General features: G+C 36.1%; 1 protein-coding gene across 2 annotated transcripts; it reads left to right on the forward strand.

Moving 5' to 3' along the window:
- Nucleotides 1–582: 582 nt before the first annotated feature.
- TMEM106B (transmembrane protein 106B) lies at nucleotides 583–27,970 on the forward strand. Of its 2 annotated transcripts, none has more exons than XM_061413579.1 (8): nucleotides 583–672; nucleotides 2,973–3,194; nucleotides 6,273–6,336; nucleotides 11,575–11,734; nucleotides 19,555–19,695; nucleotides 19,953–20,002; nucleotides 21,080–21,133; nucleotides 21,879–27,970. In XM_061413579.1, exons 2-8 carry the CDS (start codon nucleotides 2,975–2,977, stop codon nucleotides 22,015–22,017), a joined length of 828 nt encoding a protein of 275 aa, XP_061269563.1. In that variant the 5' UTR covers nucleotides 583–672; nucleotides 2,973–2,974; the 3' UTR covers nucleotides 22,018–27,970. The 2 variants fall into 2 exon arrangements, with proteins under 2 accessions (XP_061269563.1, XP_061269564.1); XM_061413580.1 differs by lacking the exon at nucleotides 583–672 and adding an exon at nucleotides 742–814.

Here is a 27,970-nt window from a genome sequence, read left to right on the forward strand (position 1 = left end):
TATTCCTTTCTATAATTAAGAGGTTCTAAATTAAAACAGATGTGACTTCTCAGCTACCAGACACCCGTCTACCAACCGATTTATGTCACTCCCAGCGTCGCGAGTGTCAGGGACCACTTGAAGAGCTTGGACGAGAGGCTGTTTCAGCTCAGGGAGCTGTCACCGTCTTTCCCCTTTGCAAAGGGAAACAGCCTGATGGGGGAAAACGGAGGGAGTACTACTATTTTCAAATCTTCCAGGGCCAGAGCGGTCAAATTTTACCACTAGTTCTTGGGACACGAAGGAAATGAAACTGGGAGACGGCACACAAAAACCGCCGCAGACATTCAGAGCTTTAAGACGGAGGAAGGACGCAGGCTTAGTGCGCGCTTCCGGGCCACAGCACGCGCGCGCGCACACACACACACACACACACTGCCCCCACCACCACCACCACCACCACAGCCCCACCAGGAGCGCTCTGCGCAGGCGCGGGCGCAGGTTGCAGCGACAGCGACGGGCCTCAGCTGATGCCGTGGTGGTGCTGCCCCACCCCCACCCCGACCCCGCGGGGACCCAGCGCTGCAGACCCGTCGCTCCCGCCCCAGCACCCGGGACTGCGGACTCCGTGACCCTGCCCTCGGGCCTGTCCGAGCCGGAGTTGCTCGGGACTGCACAGCACCCCGCGTGCCGGTGAGCGACCCGGGACGCGCAGCCCCCAGGTCCCCTTCACCAGCGGGGGCCGAGCGGGCGCCCCGGAAAGAGCCGAGCCGGAGGAGGAGGTGGCGGAGGGGAGGCTGCGGGGCAGAGAGACGCTCCGGGCCGGGCGATGGAGGTGTGTCAGCTCCTCTTCCCCCGGCCCAGCCTTCTGCCAGGGGACTCCGGGCTTCGGTGCAAGCCCGGCGCACGGGGAAGATACCAGGCCCCCACGCCTTGAGCGGCCGGTAGCCCTTAGTTCTGCTCTTTTTCAGTATTCTTGTCCGACTGCCTGTATTTCATCTTTAACCTTTCCAGAGTCGGCAGGCTTACGAAAGGCGCCGACTTTTTTCGTTTAGAAGCTCACGACCTATTTAAATCGGATGGAGTCCTGTACTTTTTCTCCCCCCTTCCATAATGAGCCTAAGATTCGTGTTGCTGTTAAGTAAATGAAGGGATTTTGATTAAAAAAAAATATATATATATATATATATATATTTATATATTGAGCACAGGGGCCTAGCACCTCTTTATAAGTCTCCAAGAATAAAAGTGGTTAAACTTAGCAGCTCTTTGAGGAAAATCCAGTAGGGAGGGCAGGAATGGGCAGTACCTGACAAAGCCTGGCACTTGTCCATTAACCTTGATGAAACAAACACCAGTCCCACGCCGACTCTAAGGCAGCTGTTACATAAGGATAGAAAACAGACTCCGACTGAGAGCCTCTTGTTGTTTTATTTTTTTGCCTTCTGTGTCTTTTCCCTTTAAGTCATTACAGTGGGAGGCACCCTATACCTCTGTTGTGTTAACTGAGATCCTAAAAGGGTGCGTTTGGCGCCCTGATCCCCGGTCATCTAGTATTCCACATAAGCCCAAGGTCAGAGTGTGTGGGGTCAGTGATGTTAATTCTCCCCTGAACCACCTGTGACTGGCAAGTATTGGTTTGGCTTGCAGTAAATGTCTTTGAGCAAAATCCAGAGAAATATATGCGTTTTTAGAGGTCATAAGTTATTTATGTTTTTGAACTTAATGGGCAGTGTGTACATAGATTTTTTTAAATATTGAAAACAAGCATTTTATTCATCATTCTGAAATTTTAAGTTTGTCCACTAGTTATATAATTTTTTATCCTGCTGTTTACCCTGTGTTCGAGTGACCCCAATACATGGATCGCATACAAATTTTAAAAAGTAGAATTTTCTTCATAGAATAAGATAAGTTGAATTATTTTGAGGGTCAGTTTTTCTTATTAAAAGCAATGAGCATTTTTAAAGACATATCTTTTTATATGAATGCCTTTAATAATCTGTTTTAGGAAATGATAAAAAATATATGGTCACATTTCGAAACAGAAGTGGATTGTTTTTCAATTGTGCTTTATCCTTTTGTTAATTTGTGCCGAGAATATCAACAGATTAAAATATATGGCTTAAAAAAAATTTTATTTTAATCCTAAAACTTGTGTGACTTCAACTGGTCTTACTGCATTACTTACCTGTGGATGTTCTTTTGATATAGGTACTAGCGCTTCCTATTTTTATTTGTCTTTAAATTTTATTTAATTTCCCACCTGCATTTTTGATACTGTTACCCTAAAAACTTGAAATTAATGTTCTAAATTTTGCTGCTTTGTATTGGTGAATTATAGTCAATATTTTGGAATATTAATTTATTAATTTTAACTTTCACCAACTGTTGAATGAAAGAAAAAATCTGGAGGTTTGTTTTTTGTATTTTTTTGTTGTTGCAAATGTTTAAAGCTAGAAGTGTGAGTGTGAGAAAGATTGTGGATTTTGTCTATCACATAAGGGCATGAATTTTAAAAGGTTGAAAAATACTACTTTGACATTACCTGGTGAGACCTAGCTGTAATCTGCCCAAAGCAACTTTTGCTTTGCTGCTGTTTTAAAGGTAGAACGTGTTTTTGTTTTATTCTAAGAAAAGTGAAGCACATGTGTTTCTTTTCAGAGAACTCTTAAGAGTTCTCACTTAAGAACTATACTCTTAAGTGTAGACTTCTGTCAAATTTTAATGTTGTTTGAAAGCCCTTTCTCATCACAAGTTTGATATGGTATCATTTCATAATATTTTGTTAGAAAAGTACTTTTGGACTCTAGTCAATGGCTGTTTTATTTAAGACATTATTTTGATTGAATATAATTCCAACCCAAATAGTAGTTTGAATACTCCCTTGAGGGTTATTTTAATTAATTTGATGAGTATAAATATCCTGTAATGTTTTTAAGTATACTTTCTTTTAACTGAAGTTTACTGTAAGATTTTTGTCTTTTTCTTAGACATGGGAAAGTCTTTTTCTCATTTGCCTTTACATTCAAATAAAGAAGATGGTTATGATGGCATGACATCAACTGAAAATATAAGGAACGGATTGGTTAATGGTGAAGTCCATAATGAAGACGGAAGAAGTGGCGATGTCTCTCAGTTCCCATATGTGGAATTTACGGGAAGAGACAGTGTCACTTGCCCCACTTGTCAAGGAACAGGAAGAATTCCTAGGGGTATGTGTTACTGCACTGTTTCTCCATTAAAGAATAATTACAGGAACTTTCACAATTACTTTGAAACTCATGGGTCTAAGCACAACCATTTATGTTTTAAAAGACAGAATTAAAGGTAAAACTTCCTATCAGTTATCTTCTGTCAAAAGGACACAAACATAAAGATTTTAATTAGGGATCCTAAAGCAATAATGAAAAGCACCCTTCTACCTCCAATATTTTTTTCTTTCCCACCTGAAATTATAGCAGATATGCAGCGTGTCTTGACTGTAAACTTTTAGTCCTACTTGGTATCAATAGAGATCAGGTCATGGTTGCTTTGCTGTAGTGGGTGTTAGGTTAAGTAATGTGGTGACCGAATATTTTTAATTTGTTGTTTAAAGAATAATAATAAGCTGGTCATGCGCTAATTAGTTCTTTTTTAAAGGAACTACATGAAGAGGGATGATACATGAAGATGAGCCATATAGGAAAAAAAATCAATTTGTGCCTTGTCATAGGGGAAGTTGATAGGGAGTAATCCCCATGTGCTGTTTGTAGGTTACTTTAGTAGCAGTGGAAGTAAGGAGAAATAATGTAAGAAACCTTGTACTGTTCTCATTTACTTCTTGATTGAAGTCAATATTTGACCCTGGAGAGATGCTGAGGGAAGGCCAGAATGACAATACCTTTGCAGAGGTAGTAGCTATTTGAGAATTAAAGGATTATTGTAGTTTAAGGTATTAATGCACCAGACTGGGGGCCTGGGGAGGGCTGAAGTCTCATTTTTGCAATCTAGATATATTTTTGAAGTATAGCCAGTAGGTTTTTGGCTGTCTGGATGTGTATTGTGGATAGTAAGGTGAAGGATGATCTTGAAGATATTTTTGTCTGAGCAGCTGGAGGAATGGAGTAGCCACTTATTAATATAGAGAAAAGGTTTGAGTATATGTGTCAGGGGAGAGAGTAGGAGTTCAGTTTTAGATATATAAAACTGGAGATGCACTTTTGACATCTGAGTGGATATGTTCAGTAGGAAGTTAGTTATACTAATGGCTGGGAATTCAAATGCAAGGCCTAGCATGAAGTCATATTGGTGTAGAGATGATACTTAAAGCTGAATTGAATGAGAGCACCAAGGTTGTCAGTGTAAATAGAAAACAGAAGAGACTTTAGCACTGAACCTTGGAGCATTGCAACATTTTGAGGTCAGTGACATGAGAAAGAATTAGCAAAGGACACTAAAAGTAGCAGCTAGAGCAGAAACAGGAAATCCCTTTGTCCATGGTATCCTTGAAGGTAAATGAGAAAAATGTACTCCTTGGTGGAGGAGAAGTCCATCAACTATGTTAGGTACTGCTGATCAGATAATGTGAGGACTTAGAACTGACCTTGGGATTTGGTAATTTAGAGGCCAGAGACCTTTTAAAAGAGCAATTTTGGTAGCAAAGGAATGCATAACGTGTGTAGACTGGGATCAGGAGTGCATAGGAGGCGCAAAGTTATATAGTCGGAAAATAGCTTTTCTTTGAGTTTTGCTGTACAGGAGAGGAGAGAAAAGTGATAGCTAGAGGGGACTATAAGGTCAGGAGAAGAATTTTTTGAAGATGGAATGGATAATGTGTTTGCTGATGAGACTGATCCATAGAACACTGATAATGCAGGTGGCAAGGAATATTACAGTGCACAAGCACAACAGGCTCCTCCAGAGGAGCATAGCCAGTTTACTCCTAGCAGGAGGAGGGGAGGTAGAGTGCATGGATGCACAAGCGGGTGGGTGCGTGGATGTGGTGGTAGGAGCTTGGTGGGAATCCTTGTGTCTTTGCTGCATCGTGAACTGAGCGTAAGGACAGGGGAGAAGATATTGGAGGTTTGAAGAGAAAGCTGAAGTTATGAAATTGTAGTTTGGGAGAGTCAGGTTGAGAGTATGAACTTGGGAAATATAGTGTAAGTGTTGGCATTATTAAAGGCCACTTGAAATTAGTGATCTAAAATGAGACTGTTCTTCTCTATCTACTTTTAGCTGTGTAGATACAGACATAGTAGCTAAAGGGTTATTTTTAATCAGTAGCCATTTAAACAGATGAATAGCACCAAATAAGATATGCACACACACACACATACACAGATATATATTTATATGTGAATATGGTAGGGGAAGTATGGATGAGGGGAGACTTGTGGAGGGGGCAGGGAAGTATAACAAAAGTATTATGGAAAGCTTTAAAAGAGAATTTGACTATGGGGCTTTGATAGTTAATATGAAGAACCAAGTTTTCATAAGATTGGAAAATTGGCATTTAGAGGTCCATTTATTCATTAAGTTAAAGTGTTAGCCTCTCAGTCATGTTTGATGCTTTGGTGACCCCTGCCAGACTGGTGTAGCCTGCCAGACTCCTCCGTTCATGGAATTCTCCAGGAAAGAATATTGGAGTGGGTAGCCATTCCCTTCTCCACGGGATAATCCCAAATCAGGGATCGAACCCAGGTCTCCTGCACTAAAGGCACATCCTTTACCATCTGATCCACCAACCCAAGAAAGAAATATTGAATTTTGAAGTAACTTAATATAGAGAGGGGTGTGACCTGAAAGAGTCCTTCCTGGAAGGCTATATATACGTTTGGGGTCTTGAAGCCTGAGAGTTAATATATGTCAGTTTTGGTTTTCAAGGGGAATACTTTAAGAACCTTCCTAGTTATAGGGTTTCAGTACACAGTGGTAACAGTATGCTGCTTCTGCTCTCATTCAGATAACCCAATTGAAATCTTAATGGAAAACTGGGTTAAGGAAAGCCTGGTAAATTCAGATCTGAAAGCCTGGACTTGGTGATTTTTTTTTTCCCCCACTGGAAGAAAGAATTACTCTTTCTCATTCTTCATAGTATTTTGAATAGCTAGAAATTCAGATATGAAAAAAACACAGTGTCTGCTTTGGAACTCAGCTACTACTGGATGATTTTTGAAGATTTTGAGAGAATTTAATAAAGGAATGAGATGAGAGCCAGATGGTATTGTGTTCTTTCCAAACCAGACTTTGATGAGGAGTCATTATACTTTTAATTAATCATGTTAATACATTTCTAAATCTAATTCTTTTAGGACAAGAAAACCAACTGGTGGCATTGATTCCATACAGTGATCAGAGATTAAGGCCAAGAAGAACGTAAGTAATCATAAGAAAATGGCAATTAAAAAAAATTTTTTTGCTTTTCAAATATGTATAAATAGGTATTTTAGTTAAAACTATTAAAAGGAAAAATAGTATCAGGTTAAGTTATGCCATCATATCCATTATGTCATTAGAAAATAAAAATGATTCCTGATTGCATAAGTTCTTAAAGCAGTGTAGTATTGAAATCTTAAATCTGTTAAAACAGGTAGACCTGAAAGAGCAATTAGGTCTCAGTTACACAGAGACAACATTTTCATCAAAAATGGGTGTTAAGGTATTCCCACTAACTTCAGAATAAATATGGTTATTCATACCATGATGACATAAGGACCCAAAAGTGCTTGGCAGCTTTGCGGAAGTTGTGATGAAACGCAGAAGGAGAGTTCCTAAGAGCCCTTGGACAAAGTAAATACTTTATCCCAAGAGAAGAGGCCCCCACTCAGAAGACTTCCAGTGAATTTCCTCTGAGAATATTCTGTTAACATAGAAAATCTAAAAACTCTTTAACTTGGAGAGAATGCACAAAAGTCGACAGAGATACACAGAAGGGCCTTGAGAAAATCTAAAGGAACTGGGCCATCCTAAGTCCTCAAAGACCTTAAGGAAACTCAACAAAAACTCCTACAAAAAGGAAGATACAACCTAAAGAAAAAAATTACTGACAGTAGAATCCAGGTTGTATAGAACAAGAGTAGTGATAAAAGAAGAGGTTCAGAAACCATACAGATAGTCCCAAAACTATAGAAGTGGATATACGTAGAGACCATCTAATACTTTGTGTAACAGAGCATGGAGTCCTTGAACAGTGAAGCTATGAAAGCAATCCTGGCCCATCCTCACCACATAATATGGCAACTTCTCTTAAAAGTACAAAAATGTATCTAAATACGAGCAGTAAAAAAAAACAAAACATTACCATCAAGCATCATATGAAAGTTCAGTTCAGTTCAGTCGCTCAGTAGTGTCCGACTCTTTGCGACTCCATGAACCACAGCATGCCGTGCCTCCCTGTCCATGACCAACTCCCGGCGACTACCCACACACACCCATGTCCATCAAGTCGGTGATGCCATCCAACCATCTCATCCTCTGTTGTACCCTTCTCCTCCTGCCTTCAATCTTTCCCAACATCAGGGTCTTTTCAAATCAGTCAGCTCTTTGCATCAGGTGGCTGCAATACTAGAGTTTCAGCTTCATCATTAGTCCTTCCAATGAACACCCAGGACCAATTTCCCTTAGGATGGACTGGTTGGATCTCCTTGCAGTCCAAGGGACTCTCAAGAGTCCTCAACATCACAGTTCAAAAGCATAAGTTCTTTTGTGCTCAGCCCTCTTTGTAGTCCAACTCTCACATCCATACATGACCACTGGAAAAACCATAGCCTTGACTAGACAGACCTTTGTTGACAAAGTAATGTCTCTGCTTTTCAATATGCTGTCTAGGTTGATCAGAACTTTCCTTCCAAGGAGTAAGCATCTTTCAATTTTATGGCTGCAGTCACTGTCTGCAGTGATTTTGGAGCCCAAAAAAATAAAATCAGGCACTGTTTCCACTGTTTCCCCATCTATTTGCCATGAAGTGATGGGACCAGATGCCATGATCTTCGTTTTCTGAATGTTGAGCTTTAAGCCAACTTTTTCACTCTCCTCTTTCACTTTCATCAAGAGGCTCTTTAGTTCTTCTTCACTTTCTGCCATACAGTTGGTGTCATCTGCATATCTGAGGTTATTGATATTTCCCCCAGCAGTCTTGATGCCAGCTTGTGCTTCATCCAGCCCAGTGTTTCGCATGATGTACTCTGATGTAAGTTAAATAAGCAGGATGACAATATACAGCCTTGACATACTCCTTTTCCTATTTGGAACCAATCTGTTGTTCCATGTCCAGTTCTAACTGTTGCTTCCTGACCTGCATACAGGTAGTAAAATTTATAAAAGAAGAACTGATCAAAATACTAGCAAATGATAAAGCATTATCAGAAGCAGATGAGAACTTTAACTTAATACTTCCGTGTTCTGAAAGAGATTAAAGAAACTATAGAAGCTATGACAGTAAAACAGAAAAGTCAAAAGTTGAGGAGCTCAGAAATACAGTGACTAAACAATAGAAGGATATGAAAAGAGAGTCTACAGGTCCCTGGAAAGAATTAGAGAAAAATAATTTTGAGATGAAGACAAGCAGAAAGAACACAGTACAAAGAAATACCTTGGAAAGTGCACTTAGAAGACAGAGCAGATACAAAGGATGAAGTGAAAACATTCACTCGTGCACACACACAAACAAAAATTAATGAAAAGTACTTGAGAGAAAATGGTACAGAACACAAGCCAAGGAGATCGAGCATAAATGTAACTGGAGCTCTTGAAGAAAATCAAAGGAGGCAAACTGAAGAAAGAGAAAACGTTTAACTCAAGATCACTTCCTTGAAATAAACAAGACATAAATCTACACACTGAAAAGACATACCATAATTTTGGAAATAACCAATCTTAGTGAAATTACTGGACTTCAAAGGTAATAACAAAAAACTCAACAGCCCCTTTGAATGCCCAAGCAAAGGATTGATTAAATTATAAGGGATAGAAAATCAGATTGGCATGTTCCTTCTTGACCACAATGCTTTAAACACATAAGCAGTAAAACAGCATGCCAAGTCTTCATGGAAAGAAAAACGCAACTAGGATTTATAAACAGTCTGACTCTTTATTATATAATTTCTAGATAGTTAAGAATGTCCAAGAAATTAGAGTTAATTTCTTAATAACCTAGAGTGGACCAGCTTTCCTAACTGTTTTAGAATCCAGTAATAGAAGAATTTGGCAATAAGGAGTTCATGATCTGAGCCACAGTCAGCTCCCAGTCTTGTTTTTGCTGACTGTATAGAGCTTCTCCATCTTTGGCTGCAAAGAATATAATCAATCTGATTTCAGTGTTGACCATCTGGTGACCATGTGTAGAGTCTTCTCTTGTGTTGTTCGAAGAGGGTGTTTGCTATGACCAGTGTGTTCTCTTGGCAAAACTCTGTTAGCCTTTGCCCTGCTTCATTCCGTATCCCAAGGCCAAATTTGCCTGTTACTCCAGGTGTTTCTTGACTTCCTACTTTTGCATTCCAGTCCCCTATAATGAAAAGGACATCTTATTTGGGTGTTAGTTCTAAAAGGTCTTATAGGTCTTCATAGAACCATTCAACTTCAGCTTCTTCAGTGTTACTGGTTGGGGCATAGACTTGGATTACTGTGATATTTGCAGATGGTGATTGCAACCATGAAATTAAAAGACGCTTACTCCTTGGAAGGAAAGTTATGACCAACCTAGATAGCATATTCAAAAGCAGAGACATTACTTTGCCAACAAAGGTCCGTTAGTCAAGGCTATGGTTTTTCCAGTGGTCATGTATGGATGTGAGAATTGGACTGTGAAGAAAGCTGAGCACCGAAGAATTGATGCTTTTGAACTGTGGTGTTGGAGAAGACTCTTGAGAGTCCCTTGGACTGTGAGGAGATCCAACCAGTTCATTCTAAAAGAGATCGGTCCCGAGTGTTCTTTGGAAGGAATGATGCTAAAGCTGAAACTCCAGTACTTTGGCCACCTCATGCGAAGAGTTGACTCACTGGAAAAGAGTCTGATGCTGGGAGGGATTGGGGGCAGGAGGAGAAGGGGATGACAGAGGATGAGATGGCTGGATGGCATCACCGACTCGATGGACGTGAGTTTGAGGTGAACTCCGGAAGATGGTGATGGACAGGGAGGCCTGATGTGCTGCAATTCATGGGGTCGCAAAGAGTCGGACACGACTGAGTGACTGAATTGAACTGAACTGAATAGAAGAATAGATTCATAAATTTGGATAAAATGTAAAAAGTTAATAAAAGTGTAGGTTAACTTTTAAAAGATAAAAGCAAAAACAAGATGCAGATCAAGTCAGGATACAAATAGCAAACTAAGAAGTGGTATTTGCAAATATTATTAGAGGTCCAATATCCTTACTCTAGAGTTTCACAGTTTGAGAAGAAAAAGGCTAACCATACAAAAAGTAAGATCTGTGAACAGCCAGTTCACAAGGAAGAAAAGCAAGTATCTTTTAAACATATGAAAAGATATTAAATCTCACTCATAGGAGAAATGCAAATTAGAACAATACTGAGGTACCATTTCTTGTGTATCAGATGAGCAGAAGTCCAAAATTTTGACCGTGTTATTTTGTTGGCAATACTGTGTGAAAACAAGCGCACTTGTGCCTTACTACTGAAGGGGAAATTTGGCCTTACCTGTCAAAATTACATACACATTTACCTTTTGGCTCAGGAATTCTACTTTGAAAAGTTTATTCTAAGGATTACTGTCAAATACAGCATTTGCACGCATTATTCACTGTGCTAGTATTTATTTTACCAAAAACTAGAAATAATGTAAGTGGCCACTAGAAAGGGACTAGTAGAAGAAGTTACACTATATCTATATGATAAAATGGAACGAGGAAGAACTGTATTTTACTATAGCATGATATCCAAAGCACATTTCTTTTGAAACTACATACATGCATGCACACAGAGAGAGAGACAATAGAATGATAAACTATAGACCAACAAAATTGTTTACCTTCAGAGTTTGGGACCGAACTTTGAAGAGGAAGCAGGTAAGCAAATTAAATATCTGTGTGTACATGGATATATTTCTGTTGTTTAGACTTTAGATCATGTCCTTCTTTTTTTAATATCACTTAAAAGATTGTATCAAAAGTAAAAAAAAAAAAACCAGTTCCTACAAATTGAAACAAACTGAAACAATTGATTCTAACTATATATCCAGTTGATAAAATAACCACAGATTTTCACACACATGTGAAAATTCTACTTCAGTAAATTCATCAGGGAGTCTTGAAATATATACTTTTATAAAGCTCCGCAGTTTGATTCTAATGAGCAGCCTGCTTTGGGCATCACCACAGTAAATGTTCTATCTATAATAAGCCTGAAATTTGAGTCTCCAAAAAGATAAATATGTCTTTTAAGAAGAATATTTTAATGCTTAATAGATTCAAACCTACTCTATTCAATACTTTTATAATGTAAAAAGATGGTTAAAAAGAAAAAAATCATACGTCTTTTCGTGCTGGTATAATAGGGAAAAAATTGAAAATGAAAATGTCTTCTCTGAATGTTTCATTATGTAATTTTTGATGCATCTATGTTTAAATATCTCACTTTCCTTTTTTTTTTTTTTTCCAGCAAACTGTATGTGATGGCTTCTGTGTTTGTCTGTCTGCTCCTTTCTGGACTGGCTGTGTTTTTCCTTTTCCCTCGTTCTATTGACGTGAAATACATTGGCGTCAAATCAGCATACGTTAGTTATGATGTTCAAAAACGCACAATATATTTAAATATCACGGTAAGAACATGTTTATATTAATATTTGACTTCATTCCTTTATTTTTAAAAAATTTTTATTGCGAGGTATTTGCTTTATTGTGCTTGTTTCTGCCATACATCAACATGAAGACATCATTGCTCTATCATGTTAAGCAACACCTTTGTCCTTATTGAGAGAACATGAAAGGTAACACTTTAATACTTAGTTTTCTTTCTTTCTGTCTGATGTATTGACTTGTTCTATCATCTTTGATTCTGCTGAAAATGGCAAATTCTGTGTATTCAGAATCCTTATCATTTGAAGATGCCTTTGAGAGGGTAAAATAAAATAATTACTGGGAGAAAAGTTTTTACAATCTGTTTACTTTTCAACATTAGACCCTCAGTTGCTCCTAGCAAGATGTTAATATAGTTGATTGAATAGATGTTATACATGTAACATTTTCATGTCCTTGTGTTTTGTGAAACACAATTTTTGCCATCTTTAACAGACCATTCCTTTGTTTTCAAAGGTAGTGAACAAGTGATTGACTTCTCTTGTAAATTAGTATGTGTGAAAATCTTTGTTTCTCAGGAAAATAATTTTTAGGATTCTGCAGCCTTCCCACACCTGAAACAAGCAAACAAAAACCTCAGAGAAGGTCTTGTATGTGTTCTACATTTATGTAAGCATGGTTTGCAAATCACTGTATTATTAGTAAGGAAGATACATTGCTTCTGGCTTTAAGGTACATCTGTGTGGCAACGATTTGTTTGGAAGGGTAATATTGGACCTCATTCGTTTTCCTTGAAGAGTTGATTGGTGTGCTAGAGGTTGAGGTAGATGCGCCTGTGGTGCTGGAGGGGGGTTGAGAGACATAGGGACTGAAAAGGAAATGTGTGTTGGGTAGAATTACTCCTTAGTTACAGGAAGAAAAGAATTCACATGGATTCATTTATTCTTCTTCTTTTTAAAAAAGAAACTTGAATTAGCTATACCCTGTCAACTATTTCCATACCATTTACTTTATATTCACAACTATGTATGTAGCATTTGCACTATATTAGATATTAGAAGTAATTTAGAGATGTTATGTGGAGGATGTGCATAAGTTATATGCAAATATACACCGTTTTATATCAGTGACTTGAGCATCTGTAGATTTTGGTATGATGGAACCTTGAGTGGATGGGATAGTTGGTCCTGAAACCAATCCCCCATGGATACCAAGAGATGACTAAACATACATGTGCTAACTCTGTATATAAGCATTTCCATGCATATATTTACACATAATACATTTTAAAATGGAATTATGTATAAAGGGTACACACATGTACGTGAGTGTATATACATACACGTTTTCACTTAATTGATCTCACTGCATTTTCCCATATTATGTGGTTGCATGTAGTCTTTTACATGGCCATATTACAATTTTTACTCAACCTTCTTAATAGTTGCTTAGTTTTGATATTACAAATATTTATTCCAAAAACATCTTTGTGCTTAAACTTTGTGCGTCCATTTCCGGTTATTTTTTAAGGATAAATTCCTGAAAGTAAATTTGCAGTTAAAGACCATAAGTTTAAGGCCTTTGATAATAAATCATCATTATTCAAAAGCCTATGACTGCAGTCCCTTGCCTTATAAATTAAATGGATTCTCAGTTTTCAGCAGTAAAATTTTTTATTTTTCATACTAAACTTTTTTGTCCTGTCTTATTTTTTGTTGTCTCTCTTGATGTTTATCTTTGTGTTACCTTTTTAGCTACTAATTTATCTTTATGTAATTCTTACAAGTATTTTTGTTTCCAGCCTGTTTTGCATCATCTTTGTGTTATCTTTTTAGCTACCGATTTATCTTTCTGTAATTCTTAAAAGTATTTTTGTTTCCAGCCTGTTTGCATTTTTTTTTTATTTTAAAAGATAGGCCTTTATTGTTTTAGAAACAGCTAAAAATTAGAAATATGTAGCATCTGCTGCACTATAATTTTCATGATCTGGAGAATGAGAGAGGTCATTTTTTACTAAACCCCCATGACAGGTACAGTCCTCTGAAGACCTTTTAACTTCTGGGAAATAGAAAACTTCTCTATGAGGAATCTACACGTTTCAACCTGCCTCCCTCTACCCAAGCTCCAAAATGACTAACATTCACGGCACCACAGAATACCTTACACATTTTTTTTTCCCCTCAAACCATCTACCCATGCTGATCAGTTCTAAAAGGTACTGATGTCACATGATGCAGTTTCTTCTCTGTGCGGAATATTAACTCAGAGCAAATGGGAAGACAACACAAAATGAGCTGACTACCATGGTGTGGGCTGCCTATGAATTTAAAAAAATATTTTAATATTCTAATGAAAAGTATGGACACCTCATCAGAAAAAATGTGTACCAATATTAAATAGAACTCCAAAATTTTCCTGGATCCCATTCCTTGGTCTATATCAGAGGGTCCATTGACCTTAAATTTGCAATTTTTTACTGTAGTATCTAGAAATAAATGGAGAAGGACATGGCAGCCCACTCCAGTATTCTTGCCTGGAAAATCCCAGGGACAGAGGAGCTTGGTGGGCTGACGTCTATGGGGTGGCACAGAGTCAGACATGACTGAAGTGACTTAGCAGCAGCAGCAACTAGAAATAAAATGATATTGGTATTAAGACCCAAGTAGGTGAAAATGTTGTATATTTAGAGAAAGGTTATTTCTACTATTGTATAGAATTTTAAAACATTTCTCTACATTTAACAAAATGAATGCATAAATGTGATCATAAAATTACTGGTTGCTAGCACATTCTTTTTTTTGTCATCATTTTTATACTAAGACCATTTTCTGTCTTGTCACTTATCCCATGTTGCCTCATTCCATATCTTTCTCCATATTCATATTAACTTATAAACTCATATGTTCAGTTTTTCTTAAATCATTATTTAGTTCTAAAAATAATATTTTGTACATACTTTTATGCATCTTGGTTTTCTCAGTTGTTAATACTTTGCAGGAATCACTCCTGATTTTCTGCTTAGAGTTCATTCATTCTTTTTAATGGCTGCATATTATTCCATGTAATGACATAATATTATTTTTCAAGCATTCTACTTTATGTTGGACATTCACTTTATTTTCAAGATTTGTGTTTTGTTTTGTTTTTTGCCACTACAAATAACACTGTCATTAACATCCTAATGTTTATATTTCTGTGGAATAATTGCTCAGAAGTAGAATTGCTAGGTCAGAGGATAATGCATAATTTAAATTTCAATGAATATTGCTGTAATCCTTCATGTATTTTCCAGGAATGCAAAAATACACCCTTTGGCCCATATCCCTGCCAGAAATAGAATCTGTCATTTTCTATAACTTTTACTAGTTTAATGGATATAAAGCAATATTCCATCTTTATTTAAATCAGCTTTTCTCTGACCATAAATTAATTTGACAAATAGTGTTGGCCATTTATATTTGTACTCTCTGATTTCTTTACTCATATCCTTTGCTCTTATTTTTTTTTTAACAGGAGGCTTTATGTCTTTTTTTCCACTTTGTAAGGCCTCGTAGTATAGGTGACAACCATTACTATCTGCCTTACAAATACTTCTTCAAGATTTATTAGTTAATGTTTTGTGATTTTATTTGTGATTTATTTTGTTAGCACTATTTTAGATGTTTTGTTATTTCCTGATTTAACAGTTTTTCTTTTCATTGACTGTTTTCTAAAGTAATTTGAAACAGTTCTTTAAGTTAGAATTGCAGAAGTTCAGCCCAGCTGTTAATTAAGTGTGGAAATGATGCAGCTGTATTTCTTTTCATCAAGTCTTGAAACTGTTCCAATTCCTCTTAAAAGTGACCTGTTGGAAACCTCTACTCATGTATGAGATAAAATACCAATTAAAAAAAAAATAGTTTAAAGTGTTGCTTAACATTTTAAAAGGTTGTCTTTGTATTCAGTAGAATCAGAAATAACTTAGCCTGTGAAGACATTTACATATTAACATTTAGAAAAATTTGGATGGAACTTTAGAGTTACTTTTATTGAAAAATAAAAAAGTAATTTTCCTTGGGGACATGGGCACTGCAGCAGTAGCCCTGAGAGGCACAGCATGTTGGCATAAGTCCTCTTGGAGGAGGTAGCCATTAGCCCCACCATAGAGCCTGCATGTGGAGTCATTTAGTTGTGTCTGACTCTTTGTGGCCCCACAGACTGTAGACTGCCAGGCTTCTCTGTCCATGGGATTTCCCAGGCAAGAATACTGGAGTGGGTTGCCATTCCCTTTTCCAGGGGTTCTTCCCCACTCTGGGATTAAACTTGGGTCTCCGGCACTGCAGGCAGATTCTTTACCATCTGAGCCACCAGCCCTACCATAGAGCCTGCAGACTCCAGGACTGGGTGCTCAGGCCAAACAACTAACAGGAAGGGAGCACAGCCCCACCCATCAGCAGAAAATTAGATTAAATATTTAGTGAGCAAGGCCCTGCCCACCTGAGCAAGACCTAGCTTTCCCCACAGCCAGTCCTTCCCATCAGGATGCTTGCACAAGGCTCTTATTCTCATCCATCAGAACAGACAGAAGAAGCAAGAACAACAGTCCCATGGCCTCCAGAATGAAAACCAGAATCATAGAAAACTAACCAAAATGATCACATGGATCATATTCTTGTGTAAATCAATGAAGCTATGAGCCATGCTGTGCAGGGCCACCCAAGGTGAATGGGTCATGGTGGAAAGCTCTGATAAAACGTAGTCCACTGGAGAAGGGAATGGCAAACCACTTCAATGTTCTTGCCTTGAGAAACCCATGAAGAGTATGAAAAGACAAAAGGATATGACACCAGAAGATGAGCTCCCCTGATTGATGTGTCCAACATGCTACTGGGGAAGAGTATAGAAACAGTTCCAGAGAGAATGAGGAGGCAGAGCCAAAGCAGAAATAACATCCAGTTGGTGATGTGTCTGCTGGTGAAAGTAAAGTCCAATGCTGTAAAGATCAATATTGCATAGGAACCTGGAATGTTAGGTCCATAAATGAAGGTAAATTGGAAGTGGTCAGGCAGTAGATGGCAAGAGTGAACATCGATATTTTAGGAATCAGTGAACAAAAATGGAAATGGGCAAATTTAATTCAGATGACCATTATATCTACTACTGTGGGCAAGAATCCCTTAGAAGAAATGGAGTAGCCATCATAGTTAACAAAAGAGTCCAAAATGCCGTACTTGGGTGCAGTCTCAAAAACCACAGAATGGTCTCTGTTCATTTCCAAGGCAAACCATTCAACATCACAGTAATTCAAGTCTGTGTCCCAAAACACTAATGCTGAAGAAGCTGAAGTTGAACGGTTCTACAAAGACCTACAAGACTTAGAACAAACACCAAAACCAGATGTCCTTTTCATCATAGGGGATTGGAATGCAAAAGTAGAAAGTTAAGAGATACCTGGAGTAATAGGCAAGTTTGGCCTTGGAATACAAAATGAAGCAGGGCAAAAGCTAACCAAGTTTTGCCAAGAGAATGCACTGGTCATAGCAAATACCTCTTCCAACAATGCAAGAGATGACTTTACATGTGGACATCACCAGATGGCCAGTACGAAAATCAGATTGATTATATTCTTTGCAGCCAAAGATGGAGAAGCTCTATACAGTCCGCAAAAACAAGACCTGGAAGTGACTGTGGCTGGGATCATGAGCTCCTTATTGTAAAATTCAGACTCAAGAAAGGAGGGAAAACCACTAGGCCATTCAGATATGAACTAAATAAAATTCCTTACATTTATACAGTGGAAGTTACAAATAGATTCAAGGGGTTAGATCTGATAGAGTACCTGAAGAACTATGAATAGAGGTTCATAACACTGTATAGGAGGCAGTGACCAAAACCATTCTCCAAAAAGATGAAAGAAGGCAAAATGGTTGTCTGAGGGGGTCTTACAAATAGGTGAGACAAGAAGAGAAGCATGTAAAGTTTAAAAATAAAATAAAATTAAAAAAAAAAAAGAAGAAAGGGAAGGATATACCCAACTGAATACTGAGTTCCAGAGAATAGCACAGAGAGATAAGAAAACCTTAAGTGAACAATGCAAAGAAATAGAAGAAAACATGGAATGGGAAAGACTAGAGATTTCTTCAAGAAAATTGAAGATACCAAGGGAACATTTCATACAAATATGGGCACAATAAACAACAGAAATGGCAGGGACCTAACAAAAGCAGAAGAGATTAAGAGGTAGCAGGAATACATAGCAGAACTATACAAAAAGGTCTTAATAAACTGGATGACCAATATGTTGTGGTTATCCAAATGTACAATCTGGATTTAGAAAAGGCAGAGGAACAAGAGGTCAAATTGCAGACATCCATTGGATCATAGAAAATGCAAGGGTATTCCAGAAAAACGTCTACTTTTGCGTCATTGACCACTCTAAAGCCTTTGTGTAGATCACAACAGACTGTGGTAAATTCTTAAAGAAACGGGAATACCAGACCACTTTACCTGCCTGATGAGAAACCTGTATGAAGGTGAAGAAGCAACAGTTAGAACTGGACATGGAACAATGGACTGGTTCAAAATGGGGAAAGGAGTACATCAAGGCTGTATATTGTCACCCTGCTTATTTAACTTACATGCAGAGTACAGCATATGAAATGCTGAGCTGGATAAATCCCAAGCTGGAATCAAGGTTGCCAGGAGAAATATCAAAAACCTCAGATGTTATCAGACTTTTGGCGGAAAGCAGAGGACTTAAAAGAACTTCTTGATGAAGGTGAAAGAGGAGAGTGAAAAAGCTCACTTAAAACTCAACATTCAAAAAACTAAAGATCATGGCATCTGGTCCCATCACTTCCTGGCAAATAGATGGGGGAATAAATGGAAAAGATAGCAGATTTTATTTTCCTGGGCTCCAAAATCACTGCAGACAGTGACTGCAGCCATGAAATTAAAAGACACTTGTTCCCTTGGAAGAAAAGCTATGACAGACCTATATAGCATATTAAAAAGCAGGCACATCATTTTGCCAACAAAAGTCCGAAACCAATACAATATTGTAAAGTTAAAAAATAAAATAAAATTTAAAAAAATAATAATAATTACAAAAAAAAAAAACTATGGTTTTTCCAGTAGTCATGTATGGATGTGAGAGTTGGACCATAAAGAAGGCTGAGCACCAAAGAATTAATGCTTTCAAACTGTGGTGCTATAGAAGACTCTTGAGAGTCCCTTGAACAGCAAAGAGATCAAACCAGTCAATCCTAAAGGGAATCAACTGAGAATATTCATTGGAAGGATTAATGCTGAAGCTCCAGTACTTTGGTCACCTGATGCCAAGAGCTGACTCATTGGAAAAAACCCTGATTCTGGAAAAGGTTGATGGCAAGAGGAAAAAGGGCCACAGAGGATAAGATGGTAAATGGCATCACTGACTCAATAGACATGAGTTTGAGCAAACTCTGGAAGATAGTGAAGGACAGGGAAGCCTGGCATACTGCAGTCTATGGGGTTGCAATTAGTTGGACCGAACTTAGCAACTGAACAACAACTTTTATTGAATTTTTGCTAAGGCCACAAATACATTTTATAACATTGATTTTTCTATGTTCTGGTACTATACATTTCCTGAGCCTACTCTTTAAAAGTATATGTTCATTGTATGTGTTTTATATACATAGCACTCACGCAAAACCCAAATAATTGGTTCAATGTTCTTTGATGTTTTGGGGGACAGTTTACTTCCTCCTGGTAAATGAAGCATAGCCACAGCTGGAGTCATTTTCTCTATTTATTTTGAATACTTCTTTATTATGCCTATTCTAAGATAACTTGCACATTTTCTACCTCCTTTCTTTTTCAGAATACACTAAATATAACGAACAATAACTATTATTCTGTTGAAGTTGAAAACATCACTGCACAAGTTCAGTTTTCAAAAACAGTTATTGGAAAGGCACGCTTAAACAACATAACCAGTATCGGTCCACTGGATATGAAACAAGTAAGCTTCGTTCAGAAAATACTTTGGAGGAGTTAAATACATCTCAACTTTGTATATAATATTAACTTTCAGGAGATGGGGGTTTTCCTAAAAGATTAGACTTTGAAATGTATCCCATACGTATGTAAAAGAAAGTCATAGAATCAAACCCATAAAAAGAGAGATTTCCAAACTCTTTTAAGTTATGAAATGTGTCTGAAATATTTGATATTTTGATACTATTCTCTGTTGGTTTATTTTCATTTTTTGCCTTTCAGATTGATTATACAGTACCTACTGTCATAGCAGAGGAAATGAGTTATATGTTGTAAGTTCTGATTTTTAATTATTTTATCTCATTAAATTATAAAGAATAAGTGTGTGTATGTGTGAATATATAGGGTTTTCCTGATAGCTCAGTTGGTAAAGAATCCGCCTGCAATGCAGGAGGCCCCAATTCGATTCCTGGGTCGAGAAGATTCACTGAAGAAGGGATAGGCTACCCACGCCAGTATTCTTGGGCTTTCCTTGTGACTCAGCTGGTAAAGAATCCGCCTGCAATGTGGGAGACCTGGGTTCAATCCTTGGGTTGGGAAGATCCCCTGGAGAAGGGAAAGGCTACCCACTCCAGTTTCTGGCCTTGAGAATTCCATATACAGTCCATGGGGTCATGGGGTCACAAAGAGTCGTATATACATGTGTGAATATATATATTTAATAAATATATATGTTTAATTTTCCATCATTTTAGCAGAGACAAGACTACATTTTTAGAATATTCCTTCTGGCCTTTGATCATCTCTGTTCTCTCTTTTCAAAATGTGTAACATTAATGTACATATACCTGTACACATAGTTTTTTTTTTCAAAATTAGGATTATGCATACCATGTCACTTTTTATTTACTATGTTATAAAAATCATATTCTCATATTTTGTTATTTTTTTGTTTTTGTATAGGAGGACTACAAATGCTAATGACATTTAATATTCTATTCGGGTTTGAAGTTGTGAAACTTGTAAATTAGGTCTAAATGATTATTAACTCTTGTTAAGTAAAAAACTGTAATAATTTTTTAATCCTCTTTTGATATCAGCCTGATACAGAATTTCTGAGTAGGTAATAATCTGGTTACTAAAATTTCAAAAGGTGAAAAAAAAATAGAAGTAGTTAGTAGACAACTCTACAGCTGCTGTAGTATGAAAGCATAGAAGAAGAAGCCATGAAAATATTAATCATTTGAGATATAGAAAATGCTCCACCATTTAATGGCTATTTATTATATCTTCTTAATAGTATTTCTATTGGCTTTAACATAGGAAGAGGAATTGTAATTAAACTATTTTGTTAATAAATTTCTAATGTCATAGTTTGTGTGTATTTACATTGCTTTTTTCTTTAACAGTGATTTCTGTACACTGTTAACCATCAAGGTACATAACATAGTGCTCATGATGCAGTAAGTATGATTTTTTTTTGAAGTAATTTCTTTGTTTCAACTTTAGATGTGTAACATTAGCTTAGAGTATACACATCTTTATAAATGCTGTCTCATTTGTGTTTTTAAGCCTTACATAAGTGCAGTGAGGTGAAGAAAATAGTTTCCCACTTTACACATGAGGAAATGGGAGCTCAGAGAAGCAGGAAGGACCACATGTCTGCTAAATAGTGAATCTGGACCTTCCAAGAACTCAGGAAAACAGTAGAAATTGATACAGAGAGAAGGATGAGCTCAACAGCCAATTCCTTGCTCCCTGTGGTAAAGGCAGTAACAGTAGTGAAGAGAAATAATGTTATTGGTTTGCAAGCTGGGTGTTTCCCTAAGCCATGAAAACATTGTAGGTTATAGGTTGGGTCTTTAGGCCATTAGCTAACACCTAATTAACCCTTTTTCTCTGATGAGAGAACTGTGTGATTATTTTTAAGAGTGCAATGAACTAAATATATTTTTAGCCAAAGATAGGTGTTTTGAAAAAAATGACATTTTTTTTGCATATAATTATTTGGATAGGGCTTGCTCAGCCAGCATTCCTGTTGTCTACTGGCGAAATACTCCCTAAGAGACCCATGTCTACAACATTAAGTTATCATTAATCAAATAACCTCTCCCTGAAAAGAATTTTGATATATAAAGTGTTCCCACTTTAGAAAGTTTTTTTTATATATAACTATTCAGTGCTTCTCTCCATTTATTTTATTTTCAGAGTTACTGTAACGACAACTTACTTTGGACATTCCGAACAGATATCCCAGGAAAGGTACCAGTATGTTGATTGTGGAAGAAACACCACGTATCATTTGGGGCAATCTGAATATCTAAATGTACTTCAGCCACAACAGTGAAAACTCAGAGATGCACCTGGAGAAAAAAAATACCTATTGATATTTTCCAAACTTTGAAGGATGAGGTACTTTGTGATAGGAGATCTTAAATTGAACAACCTAAAGTTTACACTTCTGTTTTAAGTGTACATCTAAGAATATGTGGACTTGTAGTTTATTACAATTCTCCACTCTGTGTTTGTGATGTTTATACCAGGATCTTTTATTTGAACCTAAATTTACTGATTGATGTTCTTCACTCCTTTCCCAAAGGGGAAAACTAAGACTTCTCCTTCAGGATAACAGATACTTATTTAAAATTCACAGCTCTAATCACTACTGAAAACATAATTTTGGTGATGAACATAATTTGAGAAACTTTATTTCTGAATGTTTTTATAGAAAATTACAGAGGGCCTATTACTGATGAAGACATTTAAAGAATACCTTTTCTTTTTTCCTGTTTTATAAACTCCCATTGCTACTTGGTAGTATTTAACCTATATGCTATTTTAGCTTTTAGCTAAATATTTTTACTTTTTCATTTTGAAATCCCACTCATTTGCATGGTTTTGTCAGTGTTATTTCAAGCTAGTGTTTGCATAACACTTATAAACCAAAATAATGTTTGCAGAATTCTGTACCTGAAAAATTTTAAAAACCCCTATATAATATGTTTCACATGTCTTTCCATGTTATAGTTGTGTGAAACTTTTGTGTAATATTCAAATATAACCATTTAATGTACAGTATTGTAAATAAATTATGCATGGATTCTAAATAGTTGTAATAAATGTTAAAGTGGTACAGATTTAAAATCTAGTAAGTTGCTCATAAAAATTAAAAAAACAGGAAAATGAAATTGAGAAACCTCTAGAATGTGAATATGTTTCCAAATACATATTTGATCAGGTATAACATAGATTTGAAATAAAATATTTTGGTGATCCACTTTTTTTTAATGTTGCTTTTCATACTAAAGAATTATGAAGATACTTTTCACAACTGTTAGGTACTCAGATCATCAATTTTATGAATGTTTTAATGAGGTGAAATTATTACTTTGGTAAAATTATCCAGGAAATCCTGTTATAAATTATGGTGGCTATAGCAAAATAAAACCTATACTTTTTTTAAATTTAATTACTTTGCACGTCGTGGATATCAGGCCTCTAGGAGTTACATTTTTTAAGTTTTCTACTTTTGGTTTGGATTTTGTTTAAAGTTGTTCTGAAGTGTAAATTACTGACTTACTTTACTATTTTATATTTTTAATACCATTTTGCATTTGGGCTTTTGGCCTTTTCACTTCCCAAGTTCAAAGTACCTTTGAAATACATGATACTGAGCATAGGGGCTGACTATTGATACCAAAAACAGTCATTGGCTTGAGATTAATTTCCTTCAGTTCCTTAGTGATAAATCAGGTTACCCCTCTCTCTACCTGAAAAGTGCCTAACATAGGTCTGAAACATTCTTATTTATAAGTCTGATTCTCTCAACTATAAAACGTGAGCTTTATTTAATTATAAGTAATTAGAGCTAATGAAGCCCTTCTTTCTGCCTTTAAACCTACTCAGGTTTCCCCTTAGCTTTCATATCCTTTTTTTCTAAGTTTTCCTCAATGAACCATTTTAATGATGAAATGTACTAACTTCTTTTTTCGTTTTTAACTACTTAGTCTCCTGTTAATCCACTGCTAACTCATCTATCCTTACTATTAAACTAAAATCACCCCTTTAAATTAATTATGGATTTTGTGGTTCAACCCAATCTTTAATATTTTTTCTGCCATGTTTTTTGATCACCCTTTGTCTCTTTGAAATTGCACACTTCACTACTGTGTGGGTTCTAACTGTATTTTTCACATTGTTCTCATTTCATTTTTCTCACTCTACTATCTTCTGATGTTTTAATGAGTAGTATCCAGACCCTCTTCTGCCTCAAAATTTTTACTTCTTTGTCTTCAACAATCACCTCCATTAGTGCATCCGGATCTGTTCCTACATCCCTGACCAGTAACCTATCTAGTTTCTCATTTAGTTAATGAGTTAGACATCCCTGGTAGCTCAGACAGTAAAGAATCTGCCTGCAGTGCAGGAGACCAGATTCGATCCCTGGGTCGGGAAGATCCCCTGAAGAACGGAATGGCAACACACCCCAGTATTTTTGCCTGGAAAATTCCATGCACAGAGGAGCCTGGCGGGCTGTAGTCCATGGGGTTATAAAAAGTTGGACATGACTGAATGACTAACAGCTTTTAGAGATAATAGCATTTAAGTGACTGTGTAAAAGCAAAAAATGTTTAAAAAAAATACCGTATTTTGTTTCGTCCCATTTCTTCAAAATCATCCTTTCAGATATGCCTTCTTCAAAAATCAATCCTAATTTATTTTCCTACTTTGTATCTTTTAACCTTGGAAAACTGTACAGTGTAAACTAAGTGGACTTTTCTTCTGATGCGTAGCTCTAATATCCTTGTAAAGTGGACACAGAGCATCTGCCGAAGAGTCAGGAAAGTTAGAGAACATTTGCTTTTACTGACTTAGTTCTGAATATTTATTCATTCTTTAAATTAAAAATTCCTTATTATTCCTGCTTTCTTTGGCATTCAAGTCAGAAAGAAACTGAAATTTAAAATAAGTTAAAAAAAGAAAGTAGTAGAGAAATCAAGATCACTTGTGACTATTTTCACAGAGGGTTAAGTAACTGCCAGAGAACCCTAGAGCCAAGTAGGCTGTAAATTAATACAATTACAAAAGCACATTCCGATGATGCAGACTTATAGCCATTAAAATAAAAATCTGGAAAGAACAGATGAGGCTTTAACCTTTCTTAGGTCATTGTCCAATGCAGTTTCTTACGTGGTAATAGGATTTTTAAAAAACTATTTTTAGATCTTATTCAACAAACATGGTAAAGATGTTAATTTTTTTCTCTCTGATATTTCCAAGTATAACTTCCTTGCACCTATAATAGACTGGTCCTTCTAACCAAGCCTACATGTTTTGATATTACATTTATAGAGCACCATGCCCTTTGCAGAACTCTTGTTTTGTCATATCATTTGTCAGAATCCTGTGAGTCAGAAAAGGAGGGTGGTAGGAGCGCCATCTTTTAGAAAAGGAAAAAGAGGCATGGAGAAGTTGAGGGTCTTGCTGAATATTTAATAAATACTTTAACTGATGCCAGACCGAATTTTTCTGTCTGCCATTTCTGTGCTTGGTCAATGAAATCACCCACTGGAAAGCCCTGTTGACTCAGGTTAGTACAAGTAAAAATCAGAGAAAGTGTTCACATGGCTAACACAATGACAGTACAGTTAATACTAATGAACTAAGATTTTGGATATCTTGAAATTAGTACCTGAAATATTTTCAAGGGAAATGAACACTTGTAAGATATTTTGGAGCATAATCTATAACTTAATATTTTTAAGTAGCTTAATTTTCTGTTAAATCTGTGATTATTCCAATAAAGATAATAGATAGACTAATTATAAAGAAGAGATTAATGGATTTGAGATTTGAAATAATAGTTTGAAAATATTAGACACCAGATAAACTGCTTGCAATTTCTAAATAGCTATCTTTACTGTACATGTAACATGTAAAGGACCATGGTTTTATTTGTGTGCATTTTTTCTATGCTTTTTTGTTTGTTTAGGCAAATGACATAATTATTTTCTCAAAGAATTCATGAATTATTATTACTTAAAGAATTATTTTCTCAAAGAAAATAAAATTCACTTTGGATCTTCTGACTCGTAGTTTAGGAATAACACAGTGTGGTGTTCAAATAGATAGGAAGTGATTGCCAAAACAAAATGAGAGTGACTTAAAAACTTCAAACGTCAGCCTGATGAATCTTTGTGGTTCTTAGCCTTATCATTATTGCAATATAATTCTGGATGTTTAATTGGAGTACGTGTCCCCAACTTTCCCTCATGCCATTTGACTTTCTTTTTTAATTTTAAAATAATTCTTTGTATATTGCTATGTCTTATTTAAGAAAATGATTTGTTAGATATTTGACCCCAAAGTAAGTCACTTCTCAGTATAGCTAATGTTTACTGATTACTTTCTGTGTCACATACTGGACTGTACTAACTTTTCTCATTATCCCTCGGCAGAGTCCTGTAAGGTAGTGACTGTCATTACCCCTCCCCCATTTTATCTCCGAGGAAATATGGGTTTTAGAGAGGTTAAGAAATATACATAAGCTTTAAAGTGGCAGATTAGAGATTCACACAGGTCGGTTTTACTCAAGCATCATTGTTCTTACAGTAAGCATATTTTCTTTCCAGCCTTTGAAAATGTTTTATTCATAAAAATGTATTGGATGTTGCACATAATATGTAGGACTGAGGCTTTTGATAGTATTTTTAAGAATACTATTAAGATACTTTATTATTTTATAAATCTTTAGTATAAAGTGTTTATCTTTAATTATTAATGCTTATCTGTTAGGGTTTCTTTATAAAAGATATAAAATTTTAAATTAACAAGTACATATGTCTTCCTTGATTGGGCTTCCCAGTTGGTACTAGTGAGATTGTAAGCCAAAGGTTACTCACCATTCTGTGATTTTTTAGTTCATAACATCTGAAAACAGTAACTACTTGGCTCAAATACATCTAAGAATTAATTTCATTTCTTTCTCTTTTTTTGTAATATCAGGTTTTAAATGAGATGTTAAACTATTTTAAGGAAAAAATATGTTTGAGGTGGGATAAAAAGACTGTTAAACATTATTTCTTTAAAAAATTATTTTTACATGAAAACTAGATATATTTGTGATGTGTTCAATCAAAAAATTCACTACTGTATCCCAGATCTACATATTTGAAAGTAAAAATGTTCACTTGTCAGCTGAAATTTCTGATTAGAACTAATATTTGTATATTTTTGTGCTTAGAATTTAAATTTCACAGTGGATTTTTTTTTTAAGTTGACCTTTAATAAGGATGAAAGCAAGTGATATATTTATATACTATAGGGATAAAAATGGTAATTTTCATTTTTAAAAAACTACCAGTGTGATTCTGTTTTTAGTTCCTTTTACTCATGTTTAGCATAGGCTTTTAAGTTTAAAAATACACTGTGGTCTATATTGACCCAAAAAGTATTCCATAAATTAAACAAATATATGGCAAGTTTTTCATAGCTAAATCTAATTCTTCTAGAAGGAAGTTATTGCCTTCTATTTAATTACATTAATTGAAATGTGTTTAAGAGAAATGTTTTCAGCATATTTTGTATACTAAAAAACAAAAGGGGTTAGTATTGGGCCAATGGCCAAGAGGTAATGTTACTACCTTGTAGACTGTTACAGTTCAAATTGTCCCACTCCCCCCAGAATTTTAGAAACTAGAAATCTGGGAGATACTATGTCAGCTGTAGTCAGTTGACTCTTAAATGCTGTAAGCTGTATTCATCTTTTGTTACTGTGTGAGACGGGAAAAATGCCACATTGCAAAAGATGCATAATTTCATTGTATAATGATTTATTTTAGGCATATAATATCAGGAAGCTTTGTCTTGTGTGTTTTGTCTTGTATTTCCTCATAGAACTAAAGTAAGTAAGATTTGGGGAAATGATTTTAAAATGCTTTCTGACTTGACATGCTTGGTCAGAAATTGTTGGCATTGGTGGGTAGGTTCTAACCAGTGATTTTAATTGTGCAATAAATAATAATAGAGTGTGAGACTATGTTTGGGCACTTACTATTTGTTTATATTAGGTATTAGCCTCCATTGTAATATACTTACTAAATTTCCAAGTTGAACAGTTCTGTAGTTAATAACTATTGTTGCTGTACCTGTAACAAAACATACTTACGACAGTAAAATGAATAGAAGTGCCCCCAAATACTATTTTTTAATTCACTTGTAACTGTTCCTCTTGTAATTGTGTATGACAAAATCAAATTTGTAAAAATTTTAGCATGAAAAATAAAATTTGTATCAGTCAA

Source organism: Bos javanicus, chromosome 4, assembly GCF_032452875.1.
Source record: "Bos javanicus breed banteng chromosome 4, ARS-OSU_banteng_1.0, whole genome shotgun sequence".
NCBI lineage: Eukaryota > Metazoa > Chordata > Mammalia > Artiodactyla > Bovidae > Bos > Bos javanicus.

What these genes read in the sequence shown, in the direction of transcription:
- TMEM106B (XM_061413579.1), top strand. Translation starts at nt 2,975, where the DNA reads ATGGGAAAGTCTTTTTCTCATTTGCCTTTACATTCAAATAAAGAAGAT. An exon ending in AGATTAAGGCCAAGAAGAAC is followed by an intron (nt 6,337 to 11,574) that starts GTAAGTAATCAT and finishes TTTTTTTTCCAG; the next exon opens with CAAACTGTATGTGATGGCTT. An exon ending in GTCCACTGGATATGAAACAA is followed by an intron (nt 19,696 to 19,952) that starts GTAAGCTTCGTT and finishes TTTGCCTTTCAG; the next exon opens with ATTGATTATACAGTACCTAC.